The following is a 24,177-nucleotide window of genomic DNA, read 5'->3' as shown; positions in this document are numbered from 1 at the left end:
GCACCGGGCTGGGCGTGTGCGCCCACGAGATGAAATCGCCGAGGGAAAGCGCAAACCTTCCCCTGTCCAACATTCCCGGCAAGTGCACAACATAAGGTCTTTGGCTGGATGCAGCGCTTCGTGCTGCTAACACCAGCGAGACCTAAAAATGACTAAACTTCAGGAAAATTGGATTTCAGACCGATCTGGAGCCCATCCTGAAACAGGGTTTGCAGCTGAAGAATATCAGCCATGAACTTCCACCTATTCTACTGGACTACAACTCCCCCAATGAGGCATTTATGTTATTAATTCAGCACTAAGGACTAACCTTGTGTGAACATTTTACAGGACTCAGGACTGTATGGTTAGGGGTCCGGAGGCTGATGACGGCACTACAGGTCCCCCGCAGGTCTTGAGCGACAATACCCGTCATACCTTCTGCCGGACCACTCCTGGGAGCATTCGCGGCAAAACGCTGGCGTATGCTTGGTGAGGGAATCCCCCTCGCACACTTATAGCACCTTAGTGAGTGTGACCCATAGTCTAATCACACACTCACTCAACTTATTTTAAAACTGCACTTTCACTTGTTTACGGTCCTGAGGAAAGCCAGCTTAATCTAGGGCACTGGCTGAAACATGTAGACCACACCTGGATGTAGGAGGTCTTAACTTATACCACCATGACATCCACCAGCCTTGTTTTTAAACTCTAACAGAGGCCCAGGTCTTAAAGTATAATTTACCATCGGGTACTGGGACCACTGTATAGCATTTTAATTTTAACCTTTCACGTCACCACACATTGTACACTCAGTTACATACCTGCTCCGCTGTAATCAGGCGTCGAAGCACACCTGGGACACACTCGGTGTCACTGGGTGGGCCTGATGATGAAGCATGCCACCAACTAGGTTGGTGGGTGAGGGCTTCATGATAAAACCCAATGGGTTTCCCCTAACCATACAGTTCTGAGTCCTGTAAAATGTTCACACAAGGTTAGACCTTTTTGATTACATATAAATCCTTGGGGATACAGACTAGCTACCTAGTCCTCTCTCTCTTGTTTGATACGCGATTAATTCAGCACTCCCATTTTTCAAAAACTATAAATGAATTAGGAAAATTTACGGTAGAGCATGTATTTTCTCTAAATTATGTCCATGGACTTGAAATGCTACAATTTCAGCTTCCTGAATGTGGTTTTGCACTTGCTCGATGTAACCAAGTGTAATTTAAGTATGTGCAAGTAAGTTATCATTCTGCCAGTTTATACATGTGCTGGTGGAGTTGTTCAAGAAGCCTGCCTGGATATTTATTCAGTGAAGACAGTTTGATGTTGTTAGCCTAAGCGGATTTCCCTGGAGATAGTGGTCAGGATATTTAGCTTTAGTTTTTCTGAGAAAGGAAATTGATGTGTTCTATGTTCATTGTTCAGTCCCTACTGGAAAATGCAAATGAAAGCTGCCTTTTCACTGCTTTCTTCGGCAATGTGGCAGGATCCAAAACTGGCCCATTTATGTTTGGCTAAATTCTGTCAGTCAGAAGACACACACTTTCCTTTATTTTTCAAGAGTTTATCGGGCTGCCCCTTCCAAATAGATGAATGGAAGTGTAGATAGATCTTTTTGATCTTCTTGACTGGTCAAATTGAGAGAGTGGCTGATTATCAGGTTAACAACCATGAAAAGGGTTGGTGTGAGCGCAAGTGATTCTATGTGATTGTGTGACTAAAGGTAGGGCCTGGCATGTCTGATGGTCTCACTCATTCAAGAGAATTTACAAGCAAGCGACATGCTGATAAAGAAAAATGTTCCTGGGGTTGAATGTGTGAGAAACCGCCTGGCAGGTACACCCCCCAGAGCAGAGCTCTCTGGTCCTTCAGCCACAGTTAGGCGGCAGCAGAGAAAGCTAGCTTCCGGATTGTCCCAGATAGAGAAAAGGGTTCCCTTGGACGTGGAACTGAAATACCGGGAGGCGAATGCTGAAAAAACAGGTCGGCTGGCTAAAATCACAAGTGGCAGGTTTCCCAGTATGGTCCATTCAACATCTCTGCAAATTGCCAGAATCAGCTGGAGACAGGGTAGAACCATGGGAGCCCATGTGCTTTGGGCTGCAGATCAGATAATGAAGCAGATATCATTGTATGTCCTTAGACCTAGATGGGTGAGAATAAATTAGGATGGGTTCTGCTCCTAAATCCTGCTGTGTGGGGCAGCCCCTTCAATGCTGGTAACTAGCTTGGTTGTGCTAAGGGCTTCCCATATCGATCACTAGAAAGCCCAGAGTAAATATGGGCTATTGCTTAAAGAAGACCTGCCACTGGATGGAGACAGAGCTGGGATTCTCCATGCCCTGGAACACAGAATGAGTCTTTAAGTGGAGCAAAGAAGAGCTGAGGCACAGCAAGCACTCAATTGCAAGTGCAGATGGTCAAACTGGCAGTCATTATGCAGCTCACCAAAGAATGTGCAATGGTAGTGAAAATCAAGTGTTGAATCTGGCTCCAGAGCAGGAAAGGCTACAAGCACTGCATGGCTTAGTTAACGTTTTTGTGATGGCAACTGGTCCAACAGAAAATGGTGCAAAAAATGATTAAGTGGCGTGCACCATCATTTCTCTGGTATTTAGTAAAATTGATCATTGTTTTATTTCCATTCTCATTATGAATGTACAATTTCATGAAGATGGAATGTGCTAGTTTAATGTGTGCATAGCTTACCTAGCTTTTGACTTAGGTTAACGGGGGCATCTGCATATCGCCAGAGGAATGACTCTGTGGGTGCTTGCTGGTATGAGTATGAAGTCTAGTTAAGTAGGGCGCAACCGTGACTTCTAGTTGGATTTGCACAGGATTAAAGCGTAGCTATCAGCAGAACCAGAGAATGGATTACAAATGCAGTTTACATGCCACACATGGTGTGTAGGAAGGTGGCTACCTGACTATGGTTACCCCAGATTTTTTGCCTTGTGTTTAGCTGGTTTTCGACTTAGTTGGCCTGGTTCCCTGCTAATCAGGGCCCCAGGCTATCTGCTCTCTCTGTAAAAAGGATTCCATGTACCCTAGGTGCATAACTAGATTGGCTTGGGTCACCTTATCAGCCCCTGTACAGAGCACTATAGGTGCCCAGGGCATAGGTGCATCCAAGGCCTACCAGGGGCTGCAGCATATCTTTTGCCACCCCTGGCTGGCTATCTAAAATTGACACAACTGGCTGATCACTCAGCTGGGGCAAGGTGGTGTAATCCCCCCTTGCTTAGATATAGTATGCCTATATCTAAACCTATCTGGACACATATAAACCTGTGAGCCACTCCTATGGCAGGCCTTAACAATCCTGAAGGCAGAGTGCGTGGTTTAATGTGAGATGGTGCTCTAGCATGAGCTGAGCCTGTCTGCAGCTGTCGGGACCAATTCCCTTAGCTGTTCCGGGATAATGCCAAACCATATACTATTAAGTGCATTATAATCCTCGCGGTTATATGTCAACTTTGGTTTGGCTTTATCAAAACATGTCGTGTAAGGTGTCATACGATTTGGAATACTACCCCCTCGCCAGTCCTGGCGACGGGGGTAGCATTCCACCCCTCTAGAGGGGACGACATGTTACTTTTGCTAAAACGCGGTTGATTTTTAAAAGAGCCTCAGATCCACAAAATGGATGCTTCTGCCACAGACACATGTCTGACCTCCTGCTGCTGACCGAAACTCAGCAGAGGAGGCCTGGACAAAGGATTTCCTGTCACAGGGAGGTGTGACACCACCCCAGACAGGAGATAGTGGATTGTAGCAGTGAGGTTTGAATGAAACCAGACAGTGCCTGGGGAGCACAAGGCTTCCCCTTGCATAATCCGGTCAAACCGGTTCTGGGGCAGCCCAGCCCCAGCTCCAGTGAGACCTGGACAAAGGAAAGGGGGTGTAACCACCCCCCTTCCTGGTCCCACCCATAGGGGAGGGACCTAGCAGGAGATCCACCCCTCAGATTGGAATAAGAGTGGGAGCAGTGCCAATGCAACTCATCCTGAAATCAACTTTAAACTAAGAAGACGACTGGACTTCGACTTTCTGATGAATAGAAGACTGAAGAGCATCTCCCTTGTGGCCTAGGAGGGGCCACCCTGTGAACACAGGCACCACCCAGCACCTCGACGTCTGCTTTGCCGCCGCCTCCCGCCGGAGCCCGAGTGCAGAGCCTGACAAGACCCAGCTTCCCAGACTTCTCCCAGCCCGATCCACAGTCCCTGCAAAGAAGGGACCCGTGGAGGCACCGAGAGACGTGGGAGCGGCCATCTTGAAAGACCCCCGAGACGCTGACTGCGCAGCACCCGAGGCACCCTCGACTCTGTGCTTTGGGGTTTGAGAAGCCCCACAACCGAGCAGCATTTGCACCAAAGATCAGCCCTCCAGCATCTCCACGATCTGCGTGGGGCCCTTTTGTTTTGTGCCACTCGACTCGCCATCCCGTCCGCTTGTCACGTGGTCAGCGGCCATCTTGGCGACGAAACCTACGATTTACACTGTGGGTCTGGTTGCTCCAGACCCGCCCTCGCTCCTGTAGAAAGGAGTACCCGCTCTGACCTTGCTGGTCCGAGTAATAAGCCTTTTTCACTTTCCCCATGGCTTGCATTAGCCAAGGCTTGTTTGCTTCAATCGAGTTGCCGACACAGCCATCAGCTAGAGCCTTCGAGGGACAGCTCGTGATCGACTCCTGGACGTCCTTGACCTCTTCGTGTCCACGTGGCTGCAGAGAGAAGCAACCCCTGATCACCTGTTTGCACCCGACTTTGCCTGGTTCCAATCTGGTTCCACGGTGGTCACTGGTCAGTGACTTTGAACATTGTCCCCTCTGCTTTCAGGTCTTCACCACTTTAGATCCACCCTTGGATCCACCGGACACTTTTCCTTCACATCGCCTGCAGCATCTTCAGCTTCAAGCGCCAAGAACCTGCGTGTCAAAACCCGACGCCACTTCGACCCTGTGCACCCACTTCCTGTGGGTGAGGTAACATTGCAACGCCGGTGTTCCTACACTGGTCCACACCTCTAGGGTCTGTGTCTTAAGTTTTGTTCCTCTAAGTTCAGCGGAAGTGCCTTTAAACTAACTTTGTGTAACTTTTACGCACCATTGACATTGCATTGGTGCAAGCCGCACTTTCCGTGCTGCACCCGAGTTCCGTGGGCTACTCCCGACTTCAGCATTGCTAGTCCTGACTGCTCCCAGCGAATCTCTAGGCCCTAGGCCTAACCACTGTTCGATTGGTATCTCTTATACCACTTTTTTAGTATATGGTTTAAGTGGCCACCGGCCCTTATCCAAAACTGTGCAACCTTGTATGTTATACTGTGCTTTTGATTTAACGCTTGTGCCCCTTTCCTCATAAAGAGTACTGGGGAGTAATTTAGAAATAAATACATATATTTTTAGAATATATGCTTGTGTGGTGTCCTTTCATTTGATTACAGGATTGTATGTGGTAAAACAGCTCGCTTAACACGACCTCTTAAGTTAAGCCTTTAAGGCTGCTTAGTCCATGCTACCACTAGGATAGCTTGTCTAACAAGGTTGACTTACAACCAGACATCTTTGGGGTTTGTTTGGACTGATACCAAGTGGTTCCAGAATTGGAAACACTACATATCAGGCCAACTTCTCACATGGTGTGTGAAGAATAATCTCAGATTCACTGCGGGTCTCATATGTATGATGACTGGCATGTGGCTCACGTGGACGATTCTATAGGGTGATATATAGATCCTAAAAGGTCCCATCAAAGTGTGAGCAGTAAGGTTGTTCATGGAAGGTACAAACAATGTGGAGATGCAATAAAGGAAGTCATGGTAAGACAAGAGCAGTACAAACTCATAAAGCATGGGTTTGGAAATGTTTTGGGATAATAATGCATATGCAGAGTGACTGTGACTGAAACATTAGTTGTTAGTGTACTCTGGTCTGTGTGCATTCTGTGTGGGGCCTGGTGGGATCTGTGGAGGCTCATAGCGCTGTAGATAGGATAATGGCATGATGATAGATGTCTGCATATTTGACTGCTGAGCATTATTACTGGTCTGAAGGACCTGTCCATGTGGAGAAGAGGAAGAATATAGGGATCTCTTTACTGTGGGTAAAATTGTGATGGCAACTAATCACGAGGTTTGCTATCACAGAAGAGAGAGATGGATAGACAAAGACTGGCAGGAAGTATTAGGGAGATAAGCTTTGAGGTTCAAGGGGGTGGTGGTTGGTTGGTACAGAACGTAGCATGGCAACTGGAGCAAATTAGAAGTTAACTGGAGGAGTGCCTGCCAGCGAGTGGTGGTGCATTTACAGTTTTATATAGCACGTAATAACCTGAAAGGTATATGGCACTTTACATTTCAATGTGTACAATATAATCTAAGACAATGAGACAATTATACAATAGCAAGGACGAGGACAGAAAGTCAGTGGCTTTAAACAGTGATGAATAAATCCTAGGACTGAAGGGGCTTTTAAAGTATTGCAACAATATATATTAGCAGCTCTGTTAACAGCAGATACAAAATCAGATTTGTTTTAAAGATTGGGATATACGGAGCATGTCTGCTCAGCCAGGGCAGACTAGATATAGTATCAACCAACCACTGAATACTCAAAAAGCCAGTGGAGAAGAAGAGTTAATAGTGAACCATCAGCGATGTAGATGGCTGAAACGTGGGAAACACAATATCCATAGCATGAGAGAGTAGTGAAAGTATGAAAAGATGAGTCTTCAGATGCTGTTGGAATGATAGTGTTTGCTTGTGACTCCGAGTTGTACCACTGGCAGGTAAATTTCCAGAAGCAACACTTGTCTCTGCAGCTTGTCAGAACCAAACAAAAACACACTCATGGGTCTCAAGGTTACATGGTAAATGGGTGACGCATGGCAAGCCACCTCTGTAAGGTCCTCAACCAAAATGGGTGTGGACAAATTAAGATGAGTTCTGCCTCTGCTGGGGTGGGCAGGGGATAAGGGTCCCCCTAATACTGGTAGTTTTAGAAGATGTGCCCTATTGCAATATAGATCACAGAGACTAAGGGAACAAATAAGTCTAGTTCCCTAAAGGCTCAAACAAGCTGTCCACTTCATCTACTGAAGTGTCTAGCAACAACCCAACGGAAGGCATGATAACGAATTAAATTGCACAAGGAAGTGGAATAACCCCTGAAGATTCACAAGGCATGGCACTGCCTGAGCTATCAAGTGAATCAACAGTTGTATCCCTATTCTGGTATAATATAACAAATGAAAAGCGAGTGAAGCACTGTGTGAGACATAACCTCCGTGTAAATATGTTGATTTGCCTTGCAGTTATCAAGACAGCTGGACCAGTCCCCTATCCATTAAGGACTAAGTTGATGAGAGAATGAATCCAGCTCACTGTTTATGGATCTTTATTATCACACTGTGCTATAAGGCACTGTTTCTGGACCCAAAGTGAAGGCGGAGGTACAGGTTTGAGGTCCATGAATATTGTGTGACAACTTAGATTACCCTAATGACAGCTTTTATCTCAAACAGCCACTATCAGCACCCAAGCACCACCCGCCCCAACCCTCCTGCCCTGTGTATTCTGCTGTAATGATCAGCCTTCTTTTTAGGTTGAGCCTGGGCAGCCATGTGCTGCTCTGTGGCATTGTCAGGATTCCAGTCTTCCGCGGATCGCTGTAATCAACACCTCGTCACGACGATGGTAGCAGTGCAAGCAGAGAACCACAATTCCCAGCATGCCGGGATCACGTTGCGTGCGTGACGCAAGCCACGCAAAACAAGGAAGTAAATAGTTTGCCAAAGACGCTGACTTTGCAGATTATTCATGCAAGGAGACGGAGAGGGTTGGTATGCTGCCGTTCCGGTAAGATTCTGCTCTGTTCTTCTTTGGTCTTGAGACTAACAGTACCCCGCACTGAGTCGGGTACGATGCCACGGTTGCTCCAAGCGGAGTCTCGCGGTTAGCGAGTCTTTGGGGCATTTCCTAGTCTCTTTCTCTGTTCTAAATCTCCCTGTTGGAAGAGACGAGACCTTGTCGTCTCATTGCAGGGAGAAACCTGAGCCAAGGCACTATTTGGTGCCTTACATCATTGGAGAGTGGTCGGGGCTCTGACTAATTTCCACCAATTTACTGTGATGCATAATTGCATGGTCGTCTAAGAGATATTAGACGCCCGTGGAACTCGGAAACTTTATCGGTTCAACAGAACCCATTGGGATATTTATCCGCTTGACTCACGTTGTTTTGTACTTTATTTCATCCCTACACAGGAGAAATGCGATAGGGGTTTCAAGCCAGAGGGAGTGTTGTGCCTTCAGGAATGAAAACAAACAGTGTTTGGTATGCATAAGGATTGTTTGTACGTAAGTTCAGCCCACATAGGAATGTGAATTACAAGTTATTTATTGTGTCTTCCTCAGCAGTTGGGTGCAACACCCTGGCATCGCCCCGAGTCTCTTCTCCTAGATTTCAGGTCCACCGTATTTTCCTTTGCAGGTAGGGGTGACACTGTAATAAAAAGGAAAGAAAGTGGGGGGTACTCATGAGGTGGTGCGGGGTGTATTCTAACTGGCTGTCGTTCTCGTTTCAGATCTCCCTCCCCGCTGTCCCCTTACTTTCCTTCCCCTGCGGGACTGTCCTAGTTGCCTGCGTTTATAACTTCAGGCTCTGGGGGATTTGTGTAGGGGAGGTTAAAGGTCATTCAGCACAGCCCCGAAGAGATAAGAAGACGGAGCCTGACAGGCATACTGTATTGGGGTATGGAATAGAAATCCCGCCCACACTTGTCATTGCCCTTCGTAAATACTAGCTTCTGATTCGTTAATAGGCTTGTTTCTATTGATTTGTTTTTAGAGTTTTATATAGTGTGAACTAGACCAGAGACATCGGGTATCAGAGCGCTTTACATTAGACCAGTTTCGTTACAGATGGACACATTCATTTTTTTTGTTAGGCACTGTAGTAGATTAAGTGATTTGCCCAGAACCACAGGACGTTGAGCGTCGTGGACGATACTCGAACCTGGTTCCCCAATTTGGAGGTCGACCAATTTAGCCGTAAAGGTTACCTCCTACATTGTTAGTCTCTCCTTAGTACCGCCTTGTCTTCATTTGCAACCTCCCATGAGGACTGGCCATTTCACTTAAGTTGTTACACAGTACATCTTATTTAGTCTGCAAGCACCATTTTCTTGAACGAGTTTCTCCTACTACAGGCACGACATGCTTTCCTGCAACGATTAGCGCTTTCCCTTTCTAAGCAGCCCGGGACAATGGCTGCGGCTTCTTGGAATAGGTCTTGCATTTGCAATAGTTTGACTATTGGCATTGACGGACTACTAAGGTCCAGTGTGCCCACGCGTAATCTGGTCAATCCCCGGTGGTTCGATAAAGATTGTTCCAAGGCACTGAGGGAACTGAAATGCTCCCTTAAGGCAAAACCATGTGACCCACAAGAAATTAGGGCATGCAGAGATAAATATAAAAAAGAGACCAAAAGGAGGAAACTCACCCTGCAGGCAGAAGCCTGGGCAGATCTGAGAGAGGCAGGGGAAAGAAGGGACCTAGCGGGGTTCTGGAGAATCATTAACAAACCGACCTTTCAAGAAAATGATTCTCCGGAGATAGGGGCTAACATCCTCCCTGAGCAGTGGGTTACACACTTTAGGAGTTTGTATAATCATGAACCGGGCACCCATGTAGAGCCATCAGTAACCCCAAGTCAGGCTCCCCCGGTAGTATTCTCCCTTAAGGAGATCACAGCAGGGATGGAGAGTCTAACTAAGAACAAAGCCCCGGGCCCAGATGGAATTCCCCCTGACCTTTTTCTTAGTAATATAGATCTATGGGCTCCCCTGATGACTAGGGTCCTAAATACTGCTATCACCTGCGGTCTCCCTCCATCATGGTCTAAAGCGATCATTGTGCCAATCTTTAAAAAGGGCAACAAGGACGACCCTAAGTGTTATCGGCCTATTTCCCTGATGGACGTCTCTGCTAAACTCCTGGGAAGGGCACTCCTGAACAGATTGTCCGAGTGGACCGAAGAGAACAACATCTTCTCGGACACTCAATATGGGTTCAGGTCAGGGAGGTCCACCAGTGACCAATGCCTGAACCTATATATGCTGACTGCCAAATATACTTTGGCCAGTGAGGAACCCGTTTATATGGGATTCATGGACCTGGCAGCAGCATTCGATCACGTCAACAGAGGGAAGTTGTGGGACATGATGGCAGGGATGGGGATCGAGAGTGGTCTAATCACCATACTAAGAGAGCTGCATAGTGACACTACGGCTAGAGTTAGATTTAACAGGGAGGGTGGATTGTCTGACTCTTTTCCATGTAAAAGTGGAGTCAGACAAGGTTGTATTCTTGCCCCTTTTTTGTTCTCCCTTTACATTAATAATCTGGAACAGTTTCTTTTGGGCTTAAAGGCAGATTCCCCAAGGGTTGGGACGCGGCATATCCCTGTCCTGCTCTACGCAGACGACGCGGTCTTGCTTGCGCGTACACCTCGAAGCCTACAGACTCTGATAGATGGGTTCGTCAAGTTCATGAGTGACCTGGACTTATCTGTCAACCTGGGCAAATCTTACGTGCTCCTGGCAGGCAAAAAACCTTCCTCTAAATTTTCTTAAACAATAGGCACCCATTGTTTAGAGGAGGTTAAAACGTTCTCCTATCTCGGAGTAACCTTTGACGGTGCTCTTCAATTTAACTCCTTGGTGGCAGAACGTTGTAATAAAATGATTGCCTCTAACGGGGCAATAGCCGGATATGGCAGGAGGTTGGGCAGATGGAGTCCGGAACAGGTGATGAACCTGTACGGCTCCATAACATGCGCCAAAGTAAGCTATGGGGCAGAAGTTTGGGGCTTTGTGAATACCTCTAAAATTGAACAGGAAGAGAACAGACACCTGAAATCTATCCTGAGGGCACCACCCAGTACTGCTGGATTCATAGCTCACAGGGAGCTAGGGAGGCCATACCTGGTTGATTTGTTAAAACTTAGGCCAATTGTGGCGTGGCTAAAAATCTGGGTAAATCCAGATGCGCATTTAAGCAGAAAAATCTTATTGGACTGCTTAAGTAGGAATCACTGCATGCGCATCCCATGGCTCAAATATGTGAGAAATACTCTTGAGGATCTAGGGTTTGGAAACCTCTTCAAGAACCCCACCACCATTTCAGCACAGCACAAGAAACAAGTAGGGGAAATTTTCCTAGAGCGGAAAACCCAATGCCGTGCTGCTACTGAAGGAGAGAAAAAGTCAGTAAGGGCTCATAACTTGGTGAAGAGTGTGGAGGGTATGGAGCCCTATCTGTATCTTGTACATAACACACAGGATAGATTTCTTATGTGCCGTTTCAGACTGAACCTACTTCCTTTTATGTTGGCATCGCCAGCAGGTTTCACTATGTCAATCGAGCAGAAGGGACCCTGCGGCTGCGACAATCGGTCTCCGCAGGATTCCCTTCATTTTATCTTGCTTTGCCCCTATTATTCAATGCCCAGGCGTAGATTCCTAGTAAACATCTTAAAAAAAGCCCACCTGGAACATGCCAGAGATGCATTAATTTATTTGCAAAAAGCTTCTGACCCACTAACCTTGTGTTGTGTTATGAATTTTATCAAGGTTGCGGTCCGACTAAGGATGACGAGGGGAGAGGAATGAAAGTCTTGGGATTCTCATTTTTAAATTTACGGCCTGTATGTTAGTATTTTACTGTATTATCTATGCACAAGGATCTTGACTAATATTTAATGCTTTTTTATCTATGTATATGTATGTGTGCTTTTATGGTGTTTTTTTAATCACCGAATAAAGATTCTTGAATTGAATTGACTATTGGCATTGTAAATGACAATGCCATTTATGTGTTAATTAGCCAAACATAAATAAACGGCATTGCCATTTATAATGCCATTAGCTTAAACTCTCGCAAATAGGAGACCTATTGCATTGCAAATGCTTGTTAAGATCTAGCAATAGTTCTACTATCCTCATTATTTGCTCCTCGTCTTAACCTTTTGTAACTTCGCAGGGTAAAAGGACAAATCCCTCTGTGGAAGGGCCGTTTTCCAAACAAATACATAATGTATGGGACTACTGTTACCACGTTATTCCCTACTGTAGTACTATCATCGGACTAAACCATTTATTCGCTGTCGGCCTTAAATGCCAGCATTTTATAGTTTTCCCCTTATATTAGAAATGCTCTCGATAAATGACACCCTCTTTACTATGATCACACACAGCTTGTAACCAAAATCTTGCTGCTCCTTAAAAGAGACCAAAGGGTACGTAGGAAGAGGAGATCAGGTCACTAAACGATTCTGAACTGTTCAAAACAGCAAGATATTCCTTTTCAACACTTTTGCAAGAAAGCGAAACAGCCATTAGCCCATTCTGGTTTGCCAAGATGACAAGGTAATGCAGAAATAGTGCTTCTGAAAAATGCATCAAACCTACTACTTGTATTACACGACCAAATGTGAGCTATTGTTAGAAGATAGTTAAGCTCAGATTAAACAAGCTTGTAGTGAGCGCGCTAGTACGGCGCGTCACGTGGTTACGTGACGTGCGTTGACGTAGAGGCGCGGCAGGCGGAGCGCGGCATTCAGAGCGCGAGCAGGCTGGGCGCAGGACATGCTTTGCGCTCCTTGTATGTATGTACCTGAATAAAGAGGCTGGTACCACCATCCGACTCCGAGAGTTATTGGGGGGAAGAAAGAGTAACGTTACAGTGGCGACGAGGGTGGGATCATCGACCCACGACCCCCACCACGCAGACTACGAGAAGCACGGCGGAACGGAGTGGTGGCGCAGGAGAAACGAGGAAGGCCCGAGGGTACGCACAGCGACCCCATCCTCATAGGGCACGGCAAGGAGCGCAACGCAACCATCAGCAAAGAGAACAGAGCACCGAGAGCACAAATAGCGACGGTCGAAGAACCCTGAACAACCGAGGTAGAAAGCCAGTCACGGTCGCGGCCCACCGGGATACGCACTGGCTACTCCACCCGAACAGGAAAGGGCTGAAAGGAACAGCCCTCCACCCTTGCTCAAGAAGGAAGAGCGAAACGGTGCACCAGGGAGCCCGAGAAGCTTGGAAGGTACGCTACCCGCAGCCCGGGCGGAGAAGATGAATGCACAAGCGGGCTACGCGATAGCGCCAGTCCAGTTCCTTCCCCGACCAGGAGAACCGCTCATGAAATGGGAGGACTGGAAGGAATACATAGACAATTTCATAGAAGTGATGGAAGACGAGAGCGAGGAGAAGTTTAAGCCGCCGAGAAAGAAACGCATCCTGTTGCTGAATCTGGGCCCAGAAGGCCTAAGGATATACAAAAGCTTGGTACCGAAGAAGAGAGAGACAGAGGATGACGATGTGTATGCCCATGCGCTGGAAGACCTAGAAGAACACTTCAAACCCTCAGTGTGCGTCTCAGTAGACAGGTTTAACTTCCAGCAAAGGAAGCAACTACCCGGGGAAACGGTGGAAGAGTATGTGGCGGCGTTGAAGAAACTGGCGGTATCGTGCAAATATGCCAACTGGGAAAGTGAATTCATAAAAGACCAAGTGGTGATGCACACCACGTGCACGAGCGTGCAGGACAAGCTATGGGCCGCAGGGGACACCTCTCTCAAGGACGTGTTGGTGATAGTAAAAAGGGCCGAACTGGCACGAAGGTGTGCAGCGGCTACGAAGAAAGAGATCGTGCCCAGTGGGACGGTGAACAAAGTAGACGAGGAAGAACACCATAAGGATAATCAGGCACGGAAACAGCCGGAAAAGGGTCCCGACAAATGGCGGAACAGCCCAGGCAACCCTGGCAAACAGGCCGGAAGTAACAAACGGCCTTGCTACAGATGCGGCAGTTGGACGCACGAGGCGCACGACCGGAAGTGCCCCGCGCTTCGCGCCAAGTGCACGTTCTGCGGAATAATCGGCCATTTTGAAAAGGCGTGCAGGAAGAAGGCAGCCAAGAACGCAGTGAAGTACGTAGCCCAGGCATCGGAGGAGCCAGAAGAAGCAGCAGAGGAAGAGGTGATCACAGTCCTCTGCATCTACGACGAAATATTAAGCATAAACGACCGAGGCCGTGGCACCGGCGGAGGAAGAACGATGAAACCCGTCATGGAAATGATGATCGGAGGCGTCGAAGTCCAGGTGGTGGCAGACACAGGGTCGCCGTACACCATCATCCCCCGGAGCGTGTGGGAAGAGAAGTTTGCTCCGCGACTGGGCCCCGAGCTGGACAAGCTGGACATACGTCCCGTTACCTACAATGGTGATCGAATCCCCATGGCCGGGTGCAGGAGATTGAACTTCGAGTTCAGGGGCAGAGAGGCCAGGTGCAAACTGTATGTATCCGAGAAAGGTCCCTCCGTCCTAGGATGGCTCGATCAAGGAGACATGGGCATCAAGCTGGACCCGGGAGGCAAGGAACAGATATTATTGACGGAGCTGGAGGAAGCGCTGGACACGAATAAATGGAGGAAGAAGTTCCCAACGGTCTTCGGTGGCTCAGTGGGCAAACTCGACAGATTTGCACACAAGATCGTACTCAAAAAAGGAGCTGTACCGGTAGCACACAAGGTGAGAAACATCCCGCTAGCAGTAAGGGACGACGTGAAGGAAGAACTACAACAGCTGGAGAAAAGAGGGATCATCGAGCCGATAGCCTGTGCTGAATGGCTATCGCCGTTGGTGGTGGTGAAGAAACCAAACGGGAAAGTCCGTTTATGCGTGGACCTACGCGAATTGAACAAAAATATAGTGGTGGAGAAGTTTCCCCTTCCCCGGATAGAGGAGATGCTGGCCAGCACAAGGGGTATTCAGTGGTACTCCACCATAGACTTGACTTCAGCGTATCACCAGATAGCGTTACACCCAGTGAGCCGCAGCTTAACATCCTTCATAACTCCCTTCGGATGCTATCGATTCCGCCGCATGCCGTTTGGACTAGCCTCGGCGGCTGCAGTATTTCAAAAGCTCATGCATCAGCTGTTTCAGGACCTCAAGGGAGTGCAATACTTCCAGGATGATATATTGGTGATGGGCCTGGACAGGATGGACCACGACAGGAAGCTGGAGGCGGTATTGGGCATCCTGGAAGGGAAGGGCCTCACAGCGGAATGGGCCAAATGCCGGATAGGGATGGAGAAGGTAACGTACTTGGGCCACGAAATCAGTGCTCAAGGAGTGACTCCCAAGAGTGAAAATGTAAAGGCGATCTGTGACGCACCATCACCAGCCACCAAAGAGGAAGTCAGGTCATTCCTGGGAATGGCGGAATACTATGGGAAATTCATTGAACATTTCGCCTCGAAAACTCACCACATGAGGCTGTCAACCCGAGAGAACAGTGAGTTCTGTTGGTCAGAGGAAGCTCAACAGGAATTTGAAATGATAAAGAGAGAAGTGGCAGGGGCAATCCCACTGCAAGGGTTCGACCCCCAAGGAAGCACCATACTAACCACAGATGCAAGTGATAAAGGACTGGGGGCAGTCCTCATGCAAGACCGAGGTCAAGGGAGAGTCGATACCATATGCTTCGCATCCCGCACCCTGAATGACACTGAAAAGAGATATAGTGTGGTTGAAAAAGAAATGTTGGCGGTGGTGTGGGCCATGTCCCGGTTCCGGCAGTTCCTGTGGGGCACAAGGTTCCGGTTGAGGACCGATCACAAGCCCCTGCTCAAAGTGCTCACATCTAGTGGACATGCGGAAGCAACACCGAGGATCTCGAAAATGTCGCTCAAACTAATGGAGTTTCGCTATGATGTTGAACACATTCCAGGGAACAGGAACAAAGTAGCGGACTACCTGAGTAGGGCGGCAGCGATGGAGCCCAGTACAGAATGCCCCGAGGCGGGGGAAGAGTGGGTCGCACTCACCGAGGACCTCGAAGTATCTATCAGCAAACAGGAATGGAGAACGGCATATGAAGGAGACCCGAATATGGAGAAAGTGAAGGACTACATTGTGAGAGGCTGGCCGGACAAATGCAAGTTAGAGCGTGGCCTTGTCCCATACTTCGAGGTGAGAGAGGAACTATCTATGGATGACCAGGGAACATTTATATACAGAGGGGAAAGAGTCATACCCCCGTCAACGATGATACCCAGATTGATGGACATGTTACATGAAGGCCACCTGGGAGTGGGAAAGCTGAAACTAAGGGCCAAGCAGAATTATTGGTGGCCAGGAATGGACATTAGAGCGGAAAGACATGTGAGAGAGTGCCTGAGGTGCCAAGGCGCGGACAAAACGCTTAAACCATTGCGCCCTGCCCTGGGAAAGATTGATCCTCCACAAAACCCGTGGGAGGAACTGTCCATCGACATTTTAGGGCCAGTGCTGAATGCACAGGGTATACAGAAATACCTTTGTGTAATGGTAGATCGTTATTCGAAATGGCCGGAAGTAAAGATCGAAGAAACAATGGACACTGAGAAAATAGTGAGCTTCATGGCGGAGACCTTCGTGAGAGAGGGCATCCCTAAGTGTGTCCTCAGTGACAATGGGCCCCAATTCCGCTCTGACAGATGGAACCAATTTATGCAAAGAAATGGAATAGCGTCTAAACACACATCCATATATCACCCGGCGGGGAATGGGTTGGTGGAGCGCTTCAATAGAGTGGTGATGGGCTCGATACAAGCGGCTATTGCAGACAACAAAGACTGGGAAGCGGAGATATGGCACATGGTGTGGGCGTATCGGATAACTCCTACGAACACTGGCTATAGCCCTTTCCAGATCTTAAGGGGCCGGGAGCCGTTCACCCAAGACAACAGGATATGGAAGGACAGAGTTATCAAGAGTGAGTGGTCACCGGCAGTGGGGCAAGCCAATCTGAAGAAGGCACAAGCAGTGTATACCAAACACTATGATGCGAGGAGAAATGTAAAAGACACTGCCCTCGAAAAGGGGGAATGGGTGAGAGTAAGACTGCCTACTCTACAGAAAAAAGGGGAAAGTAAGTACAGCAGGCCCCTGAGAGTTGTGGAAATCAAGGGCCGGGCGGCCTTGCTGAGCGATGGGAACGTGTGGTCACAGGATCGCATGGCCAGGTGCAATAAAATACTCAACTGGAGAAGCAGAGACGACAGGGAAGAGAGTGAGAGCAACAGTGACCACTCCAGTGACTATGGAGGTGAAGGCCCGGACTTAGGAGAAAGTAGTAACGAAGATCAAGAGGCAAGTGCAGAGTGTCAGCCAGAGGAAGACAGCAGTCGGAGTGTGCCTGGCGCGGCTGCGCTAGAGAGTGGACAGAGTGAGGAAGCAACGACTGCACATTCCCCGGTAAGACTGACGAGAAGGGGCAGGGCGGTGGTCCCACCAGTGAGGTTCAGAGACTATGATATGAGTCAGGACTTGTTCACATAACCCTTTGGAAAAAAGGGAGATATGTAGTGAGCGCGCTAGTACGGCGCGTCACGTGGTTACGTGACGTGCGTTGACGTAGAGGCGCGGCAGTCGGAGCGCGGCATTCAGAGCGCGAGCAGGCTGGGCGCAGGACATGCTTTGCGCTCCTTGTATGTATGTACCTGAATAAAGAGGCTGGTACCACCATCCGACTCCGAGAGTTATTGGGGGGAAGAAAGAGTAACGTTACAAAGCTCTCTAAACCACAATTAGCATTTTCCCGACGCCCTACACAAGAAACAATTACTTTTTACCCAAAATGTTTGACTACTTGCGCACTCACTCAATACTAGATAGACGAAAGGTTGGTCACACTGTAACTCCACCAACAGCAAGTGTCTCCACAGTGAGATGCGAGCACTCGTCTGCAAACGGCACCGCTAGGGATCTACACTAACCTCTTTGTCAGGTACCCAAGGCGGCTCTTCCAGGCAGAAGGGGCTGCGGTGCGCGCTGCTCTCAGGAACCATGCGCAGCCCGCTAGGTGAACGGACAAGCTTTTTCCCATCGGAAGACATCTTTTCACCGCCCTCTTACCATCCCCGTGGCCACCCGTCGGTCCCAGCCAATGGCGTACATGCTCGACACCATGAGGGCGGGTCTCGAACTACTATTGGCTGTGGTTTCGACAATCGCAAAACATTGTGCAGAGACTGATAACTTCTGGCTAAGCATTGAAACGGAGGGTCTGTCCCGTCAGAAATCAGCCAGTCTCCGATTTTGTTCTGCCGTGATTCAGCCAATCCGTTGATCTGTCCCGTCGAGGTTCATCCAATCATATTTTACTTCAACACCAATGTTGGGATGATCGTAACTCGTGGCAACTGGGTAAACCAATTAAACATCATGATTAAATGGGTTGCAGTGACCGTAAACATAACGCAGAAGCCAAATTCCGAGCCCCACCTCCCCTCAAATTCATTGGAGAGATGTCTCTACGAAGGATTATCTGCTGACGCAACCCCTCTCCTGGATACAAGGAAACGCGTGGTTTCTCTTTTACAATACACTTAAAGTGGATGAAATAAATGATACACAGTTACCGAATATCAATATTGGTGGCTGTATTGATTAGCTTGCCCTACCAGTGCCCGATTAATCTCGTAGACAACAAGCATGTTCCAATATGGCTGCTACATACCGACGTCCATCGTTCAATCGTATGAGATTCCTGGAAAAGGTTCATTAGGGCGGGTCTCTAGACTACCGTGTTATGTTCGTAGTCCGTTCTCTGACTAACTCTACGTCAGAAAGGCGGGAATTACAATAGAAACGAAGACGAGCCACAAGACACAAACAGCTGATGGCACGCTTGCAGGAGGTAATATTCAGTACTGCCCAGCATTCGGGTGATTGATATCTCTTAAAGAAGTAGACGTTAATGGGCAATTTAGACCTCCTTAACTCTACCCCGCGCATGTGCGGTTTCTCAAGATGTTGGCGCAAAGAACTAGAGCGCAAAGGTACTTGTTGAATACGAATTTGCCGGCATCATATTGTCTGTCTAACCAGAGTTCAACATCTTTGTTTTTCGATGGAACCGGTAAAGATGCAAATTCTGTCAACAGGGCAGCAATGATAGCATCTGACTAGGCCTGTTGTAACACAGAGCACACAAAACCTGAACATTAGATATACTTCACTTTTATACCTAAGCACAGTCCCCCAGGTACTGGTGAGTGTGCGTTATGATGGGGAGCGTTGGCTTCACAACTTAAGCAAGCATTTGCAATGCAATCGGTCTCGCATTTGTGAAAGTTAGAGTTATTGGCATTGTAAATTATATCACTAGAGGAGTCTAGACTAGAGGACTAAGAATTGAGAGAGGATGTTGTCAGTCTGCTAGGTACAGCTTGTGGGGTTTTTAGAGTTCTCAGAAAGGAAAGGCGCACTACCTAGTGTAAACGTTTTTCGTGTGTATCTTTGGCTAAGTAATGGCGTGGTGCGGAAGAGCGAGCGGAAAAGACCCCTTAACCGTTCAACAAAAGGTCTGAAGACAGACCTACGAGACAATCTAAACAGCAAAGCTCTCGCACACAACAAGCAAGGTGTAACAATAGTAGTTATGCAAAAAGAAGCATTGTAAATATATAATAAATGACAGTTGCAATTTTCATATGCTATCTTAAGACACAACCTACACTCATGTAGGTCTGGTGGGAAACATTCAAATGGATCTGATCTCGTCAATCGGAGTAACAGATGCAGAGGTTTGGTTCATGTTTTCAATGTGCATATTAAGCCTACAACCGGGAGGGGATCCACATTCGGGTTCCAGATCACACGGGTACAGCTTGAATCGTGGAATTATCACCAGCGTGGTATCCCTCCTCCTTTGGTTCCCGGTCGCCGTTTTCCAACAACGGACCGGATCCCCTCCCGGTTGTAGGCTTAATATGCACACTTATTAATCATGGCTCGTATAGCACTTTTGACCCTATGTGCTCATGATCGCTATATTTTCAATAATACTTCCACATTGAAGACATGAACCAAACCTCTGCATCTGTTACCCCGATTGACGAGATCAGATCCATTTGAATATTTCCCACCAGACCTACATGAGTGTAGGTTGTGTCTTAAGCCCTGAAGAGTCGTTGTGAGTTGTTCCCACACGACGAAACACGTGTCGGCTGGTTGTGGAATCATTAAACTACCCATCTTCTAAGATATCATATGAAAATTGCAACTGTCATTTATTTGGCTATATATTTACAATGCTTCTTTTTGCATAACTACTATTGTTACACCTTGCTTGTTGTGTGCGAGAGCTTTGCTGTTTATGTTGTCAGTCGGCTCGACTGCCGACTTTGGTGCTGGAAACCAAGGTTCGAGCCTCGGGGTCGCGTCCACATCCTGTGATTCTGGGCAAATCACTCAATCTCCCTGTGCCTGAATGTGTAATGTAAATAATGTGCTCATGTAAAGCGCTCCAATACCTTCGGGTCGAGTTCGCGCTATGTAAATATGCAAAAAAAGATTGAGGGATTACTGACGGGACCAAACCTAGCCACCAAGGTTTCAGATTGCTTATGTGTAACATTTTTATAATTTCAGTGTAACTTTCACAACGGAATGAAGGCAGTTGCTATCTGGATGCAAGACAGCTTCCTCAATCTCAACTCGGACAAGACTGAAGCACTCATCCTGGGACCCACCCTCAGGGCTGGACTGGCTACCATGCGTTTTTTACTGGGGTGGTTGGATGGGGTCCAGGTTCACAGCTGAGGGGTCTGATTTTGTTGCGGGGGAGTTGCTGGTGCTTCTAAAAGAACAATAGAAAACAAATAGCTTTAAAGCGTATTTTTTTAAACCTTTGTTTTGCATTGTTTATGAAGAAAAGCCCAGTAGCCAGTCCGTCCCTGCCCGCCCCCTCAGCCTAGGATGACTCCATGTGGCCCGCCACACTAGGAACCTCTCCCACCCCTATAGACCACGCACGCAACCATGGCATCATACTGGACTCCTGGCTCTCAATGAACCGCCAATTCAACGCAGTATCCTCATCCTGTTTCCACACGTTTCTTCTGCTTCAAAAGACATTCAGATGGCTCCCCACAATTACAGAAAGAAGGTCACCCACGCACTCATCACCAGTAGACTTGACTACTGCAACGTACTCTACGCCGGCGTCACCAAGAAACAGCTCTGGAAACTACAGAAAGTCCAAAACGCCGAAGCCAGACTGGTCCTCGACTTCCTCTGCCGCAGCCACATGACACAACACCGCTGACAACTCCACTGGTTCCCTATCAACAAGAGAATAACTTTCAAGCTCCTCACACATGCCTACAAGGCTCTCCACGACACAGGACCAGAATATCTGAAACACCGCCTCGCTTTCCACACACCTGCCATATAACTCCGCACTGCCCAACTCGCCCAGGCCCCCACACCACGGATCACCAAGACCAGAACCAAAGGAAAATCCTTCTCCTACCTTGCCGTCAAGACCTGGAACACCCTGCCCCTCCACCTCAGGCAATCCATGTTGTTGACCCAGTTCAGGAAGGACCTCAGACCTGGCTCTTTTGACTGAACATCCACAACCAGACAATTCAGCAGCTCCCCTCTCCACACCTCTCCAACGTTTTGACACCCTCACAGGTGAGTAGCCACGCTTTACAAACCCCTGGTTGATTGATGAGTGACATTCAGTGACTATGATGGAAATCTTCTCACGAGCAAAATCAAGAAATTAAGATAAGGGAAATATTTAAATATCAGAAATTACACTGATTTGAGCAACAAGGAACTCTAGCACTATTTTAAAACTGCTTTCAAGCACCAGAAATAGATGGGCACTAACCAATTAAAAAGCAGTAACTCACAGCTAAGCCTCATGTAATACTGTTTTGCGGAGTTCATGTTATTTTGTGAAAACTGTCAGTAGACAAAACCCTGATCTTGCTCCAGCACTCCATTATTCATCAGCGTTATCTTAACATTTATATTGTTGCACGAAAACTCTTGGACAGGCAAATAATTCAGCCCCAGAATTGTCACACTTGTAGGAGGAGTGTGATGGTTAAATATTTGTGTTACTATCATTAGCAGCAGCAATGTGCAGTGCCCTCCTGACCAGAGCCTGGGCCCGCGTAGTTTTTTCCCCCAAAACAACTCACTTGTACAGAATAGGGTGTTTTTACGGAAAGTTAATCGCTGCCTGTCTACTGTTTTTTGTGTTGTTCCTGGACTTGCTGTACAGCCGTTCACTTGGTTCATGTCAGAGGCAGAGATGGGTTCACACGATGTGCTAGTGGTTTGACTGCTTCTCCACAACATCTGGAGCTTGATAGGGGAGGGGGCACCTACACTATCAGGCAGAAAGTTGTTTGTGTGAGAACGGCTTATCTGCTGCTCCAGTTAAGTAAAGGCTGAGCATTTCTACCCTAGTTCCTTTGTCAATTCTAGCTCTTGCGACTGCCACACAGCGCAGATTTCAAATCAGACACTATCTGCATTCCAAATGCGGGGATGCCTATTTTTGATTACCAGTTCACTCCCGCCATAAAGGTGGGATACAACGATTGGCTAAATTCCTGATTTTGAAATCATGAGGTGTGCTGTCTGTAATCGTAGCTTGTCAGTTTACCCAGCATTTCCTGAACTAAAAAAACATTTTCCGTCTCCTATGTGTCAGCAGAGGGGGTGCTGTAAAAATGGGTCTGACTACTCACGCTCTATGCCCGGCCCCTGGCTCTTCCTCTGCAACAAGCAGCAGGTACTTCATTCTAATCCCTTCAGTGCCGCTGGTGGGGTTGGGTGAATGGTCCTTTCGCTGGATCAATCAGATAAAATGCCCACGGCACAACAACATGGTATGAGAAGCGTTGCCTGTGCCATATTAAAACTAACTAGCAAAACCTTAATCATGCAGAAACCCCACTGTGGAAAAATGGACAGCTCCCCGCACTGGCCTCGCTGACGGGGTTTGGTGGCTGGGATTCTATCGGAATTTCCTCGCTTGGACATGTTCTTACCGGGGTTACGCTCAAGTCCTTCCAAGACCTTAGCGCTGAATTCCATATGCCCAAGACCCAATTCTTTAAATACCTACAATTCCGTCATGCGCTTGCACCTAGTTTGGTTGGCTTGGATCAGCTCCCTGAATTTAGTCCAGTGGAAGCCAAGCTCTTCATGGGAGACCTTGGGGATAAAAAAGTATCCCGAATCTACCAAACATTGGTCACTCACTGCTCCTCTTCCCTACAATCGCTGAAAGAATCCTGGGAAACGGACATTGGCCCATTGGACGAAGATGATTGGAGGGAGGCCCTGGAATCCCCCCCGTGGGGCTGCCATTGCCGTGCGACTCCGCTTCATACAATTTAAATATCTGCACAGGGCCTATTACACTATGGAGAGACTATGGAAGGCTGGCCTAATTGCGACTCCGGAATGCCTGCGTTGTGGGACTGAGAGAGGCACGCTATTGCATACGGTGTGGTCCTGTGTGGGTCTGACTCGGTTCTGGAACGGTGTTTGGAGCTGTTTGTCAGAGGTGCTGGGGTGGGACCTTCCCCGTACGCCCAGGTTGGGTCTCCTGCATATCTTGGAGAATGTGGGTGGGAACATCTACAAACGCCACCTTTTGTTGTTGGGCCTGGTAGTGGCCAAGCGAGACCTGGCGAGGGCATGGAAGGGTGAGCGTGCTCCCCCACTGAGTGCCTGGAAAGCGGGCCTGGATTACTGCATGGGGTTAGAGCTACCTGTGTTTGAAGCCAGGGGATGCCCCCGGAAACATTTCAAGATATGGAAACGGTGGGCGGATTACAGGGGGTTAACTCTGGAGCCCCCAGTGGACTCGGACGATGGACTGCCTGCAGATGGGGACCTCCAGGCCTAGGGGGACACTCAACGATTGCTGTACTCTATTCATATATTGAGGTTGATTGTGATCACGTGCATTGGGTTAGGGTGGGATAAGGGGTGGGTAGTTGGGGCCCTGGGTAGTTGGGGTGGTGGAGGGGGGGCGGGCGGGGGGCGTTTTGAGTGATTGGGTTGGAATACACCTTGACATATGTCTGCCATCCGACAGCGCCCTCCTGATTGTGGAGAACTGTATTTAAGCTCTGCCTAATCATTCAATAAAACAGTTGTGAAAAAAAAAACCTTAATCATTAGCTGTAGCGGCCCGATCGGGCTGCCACAAGTGGCAGCAGGACGTCCGGTCCCGCCTACTAATGCAGGGGTGCGTGTCTAAATTCTGTTACAGTGCAGCAGCTTAGAACTGCAG

General features: G+C 48.0%; 2 protein-coding genes across 4 annotated transcripts in view; one reads left to right on the top strand and one right to left on the bottom strand.

The window, feature by feature from the left end:
* Positions 1–18,044, bottom strand: part of ZFYVE21 (zinc finger FYVE-type containing 21) — a 293,833-nt gene extending 275,789 nt beyond the window's left edge. Inside the window, exon 1 of one of the 2 annotated variants that reach the window (XM_086937883.1) lies at positions 17,837–18,044. In XM_086937883.1, the coding sequence (XP_086794009.1) occupies positions 17,837–17,956 (120 nt within the window). In that variant the 5' untranslated portion in view covers positions 17,957–18,044. The remainder of the gene's footprint in view (positions 1–17,836) is intronic. The other variant, XM_086937882.1, reaches the window with a different exon arrangement.
* Positions 18,045–18,677: 633 nt separating this feature from the next.
* XRCC3 (X-ray repair cross complementing 3) overlaps positions 18,678–24,177 on the top strand; it is a 175,263-nt gene continuing 169,763 nt past the window's right edge. For both annotated transcript variants that reach the window (XM_086936657.1, XM_086936656.1), the window contains exon 1: positions 18,678–18,759. The gene's annotated coding sequence lies outside the window, so the exon portion shown is untranslated. The remainder of the gene's footprint in view (positions 18,760–24,177) is intronic.

This window comes from Lissotriton vulgaris, chromosome 9 (genome assembly GCF_964263255.1).
Source record: "Lissotriton vulgaris chromosome 9, aLisVul1.2, whole genome shotgun sequence".
NCBI lineage: Eukaryota > Metazoa > Chordata > Amphibia > Caudata > Salamandridae > Lissotriton > Lissotriton vulgaris.
Note: the sequence above shows the minus strand (reverse complement) of the source record. Positions and strands in the feature narration are given on the sequence as shown.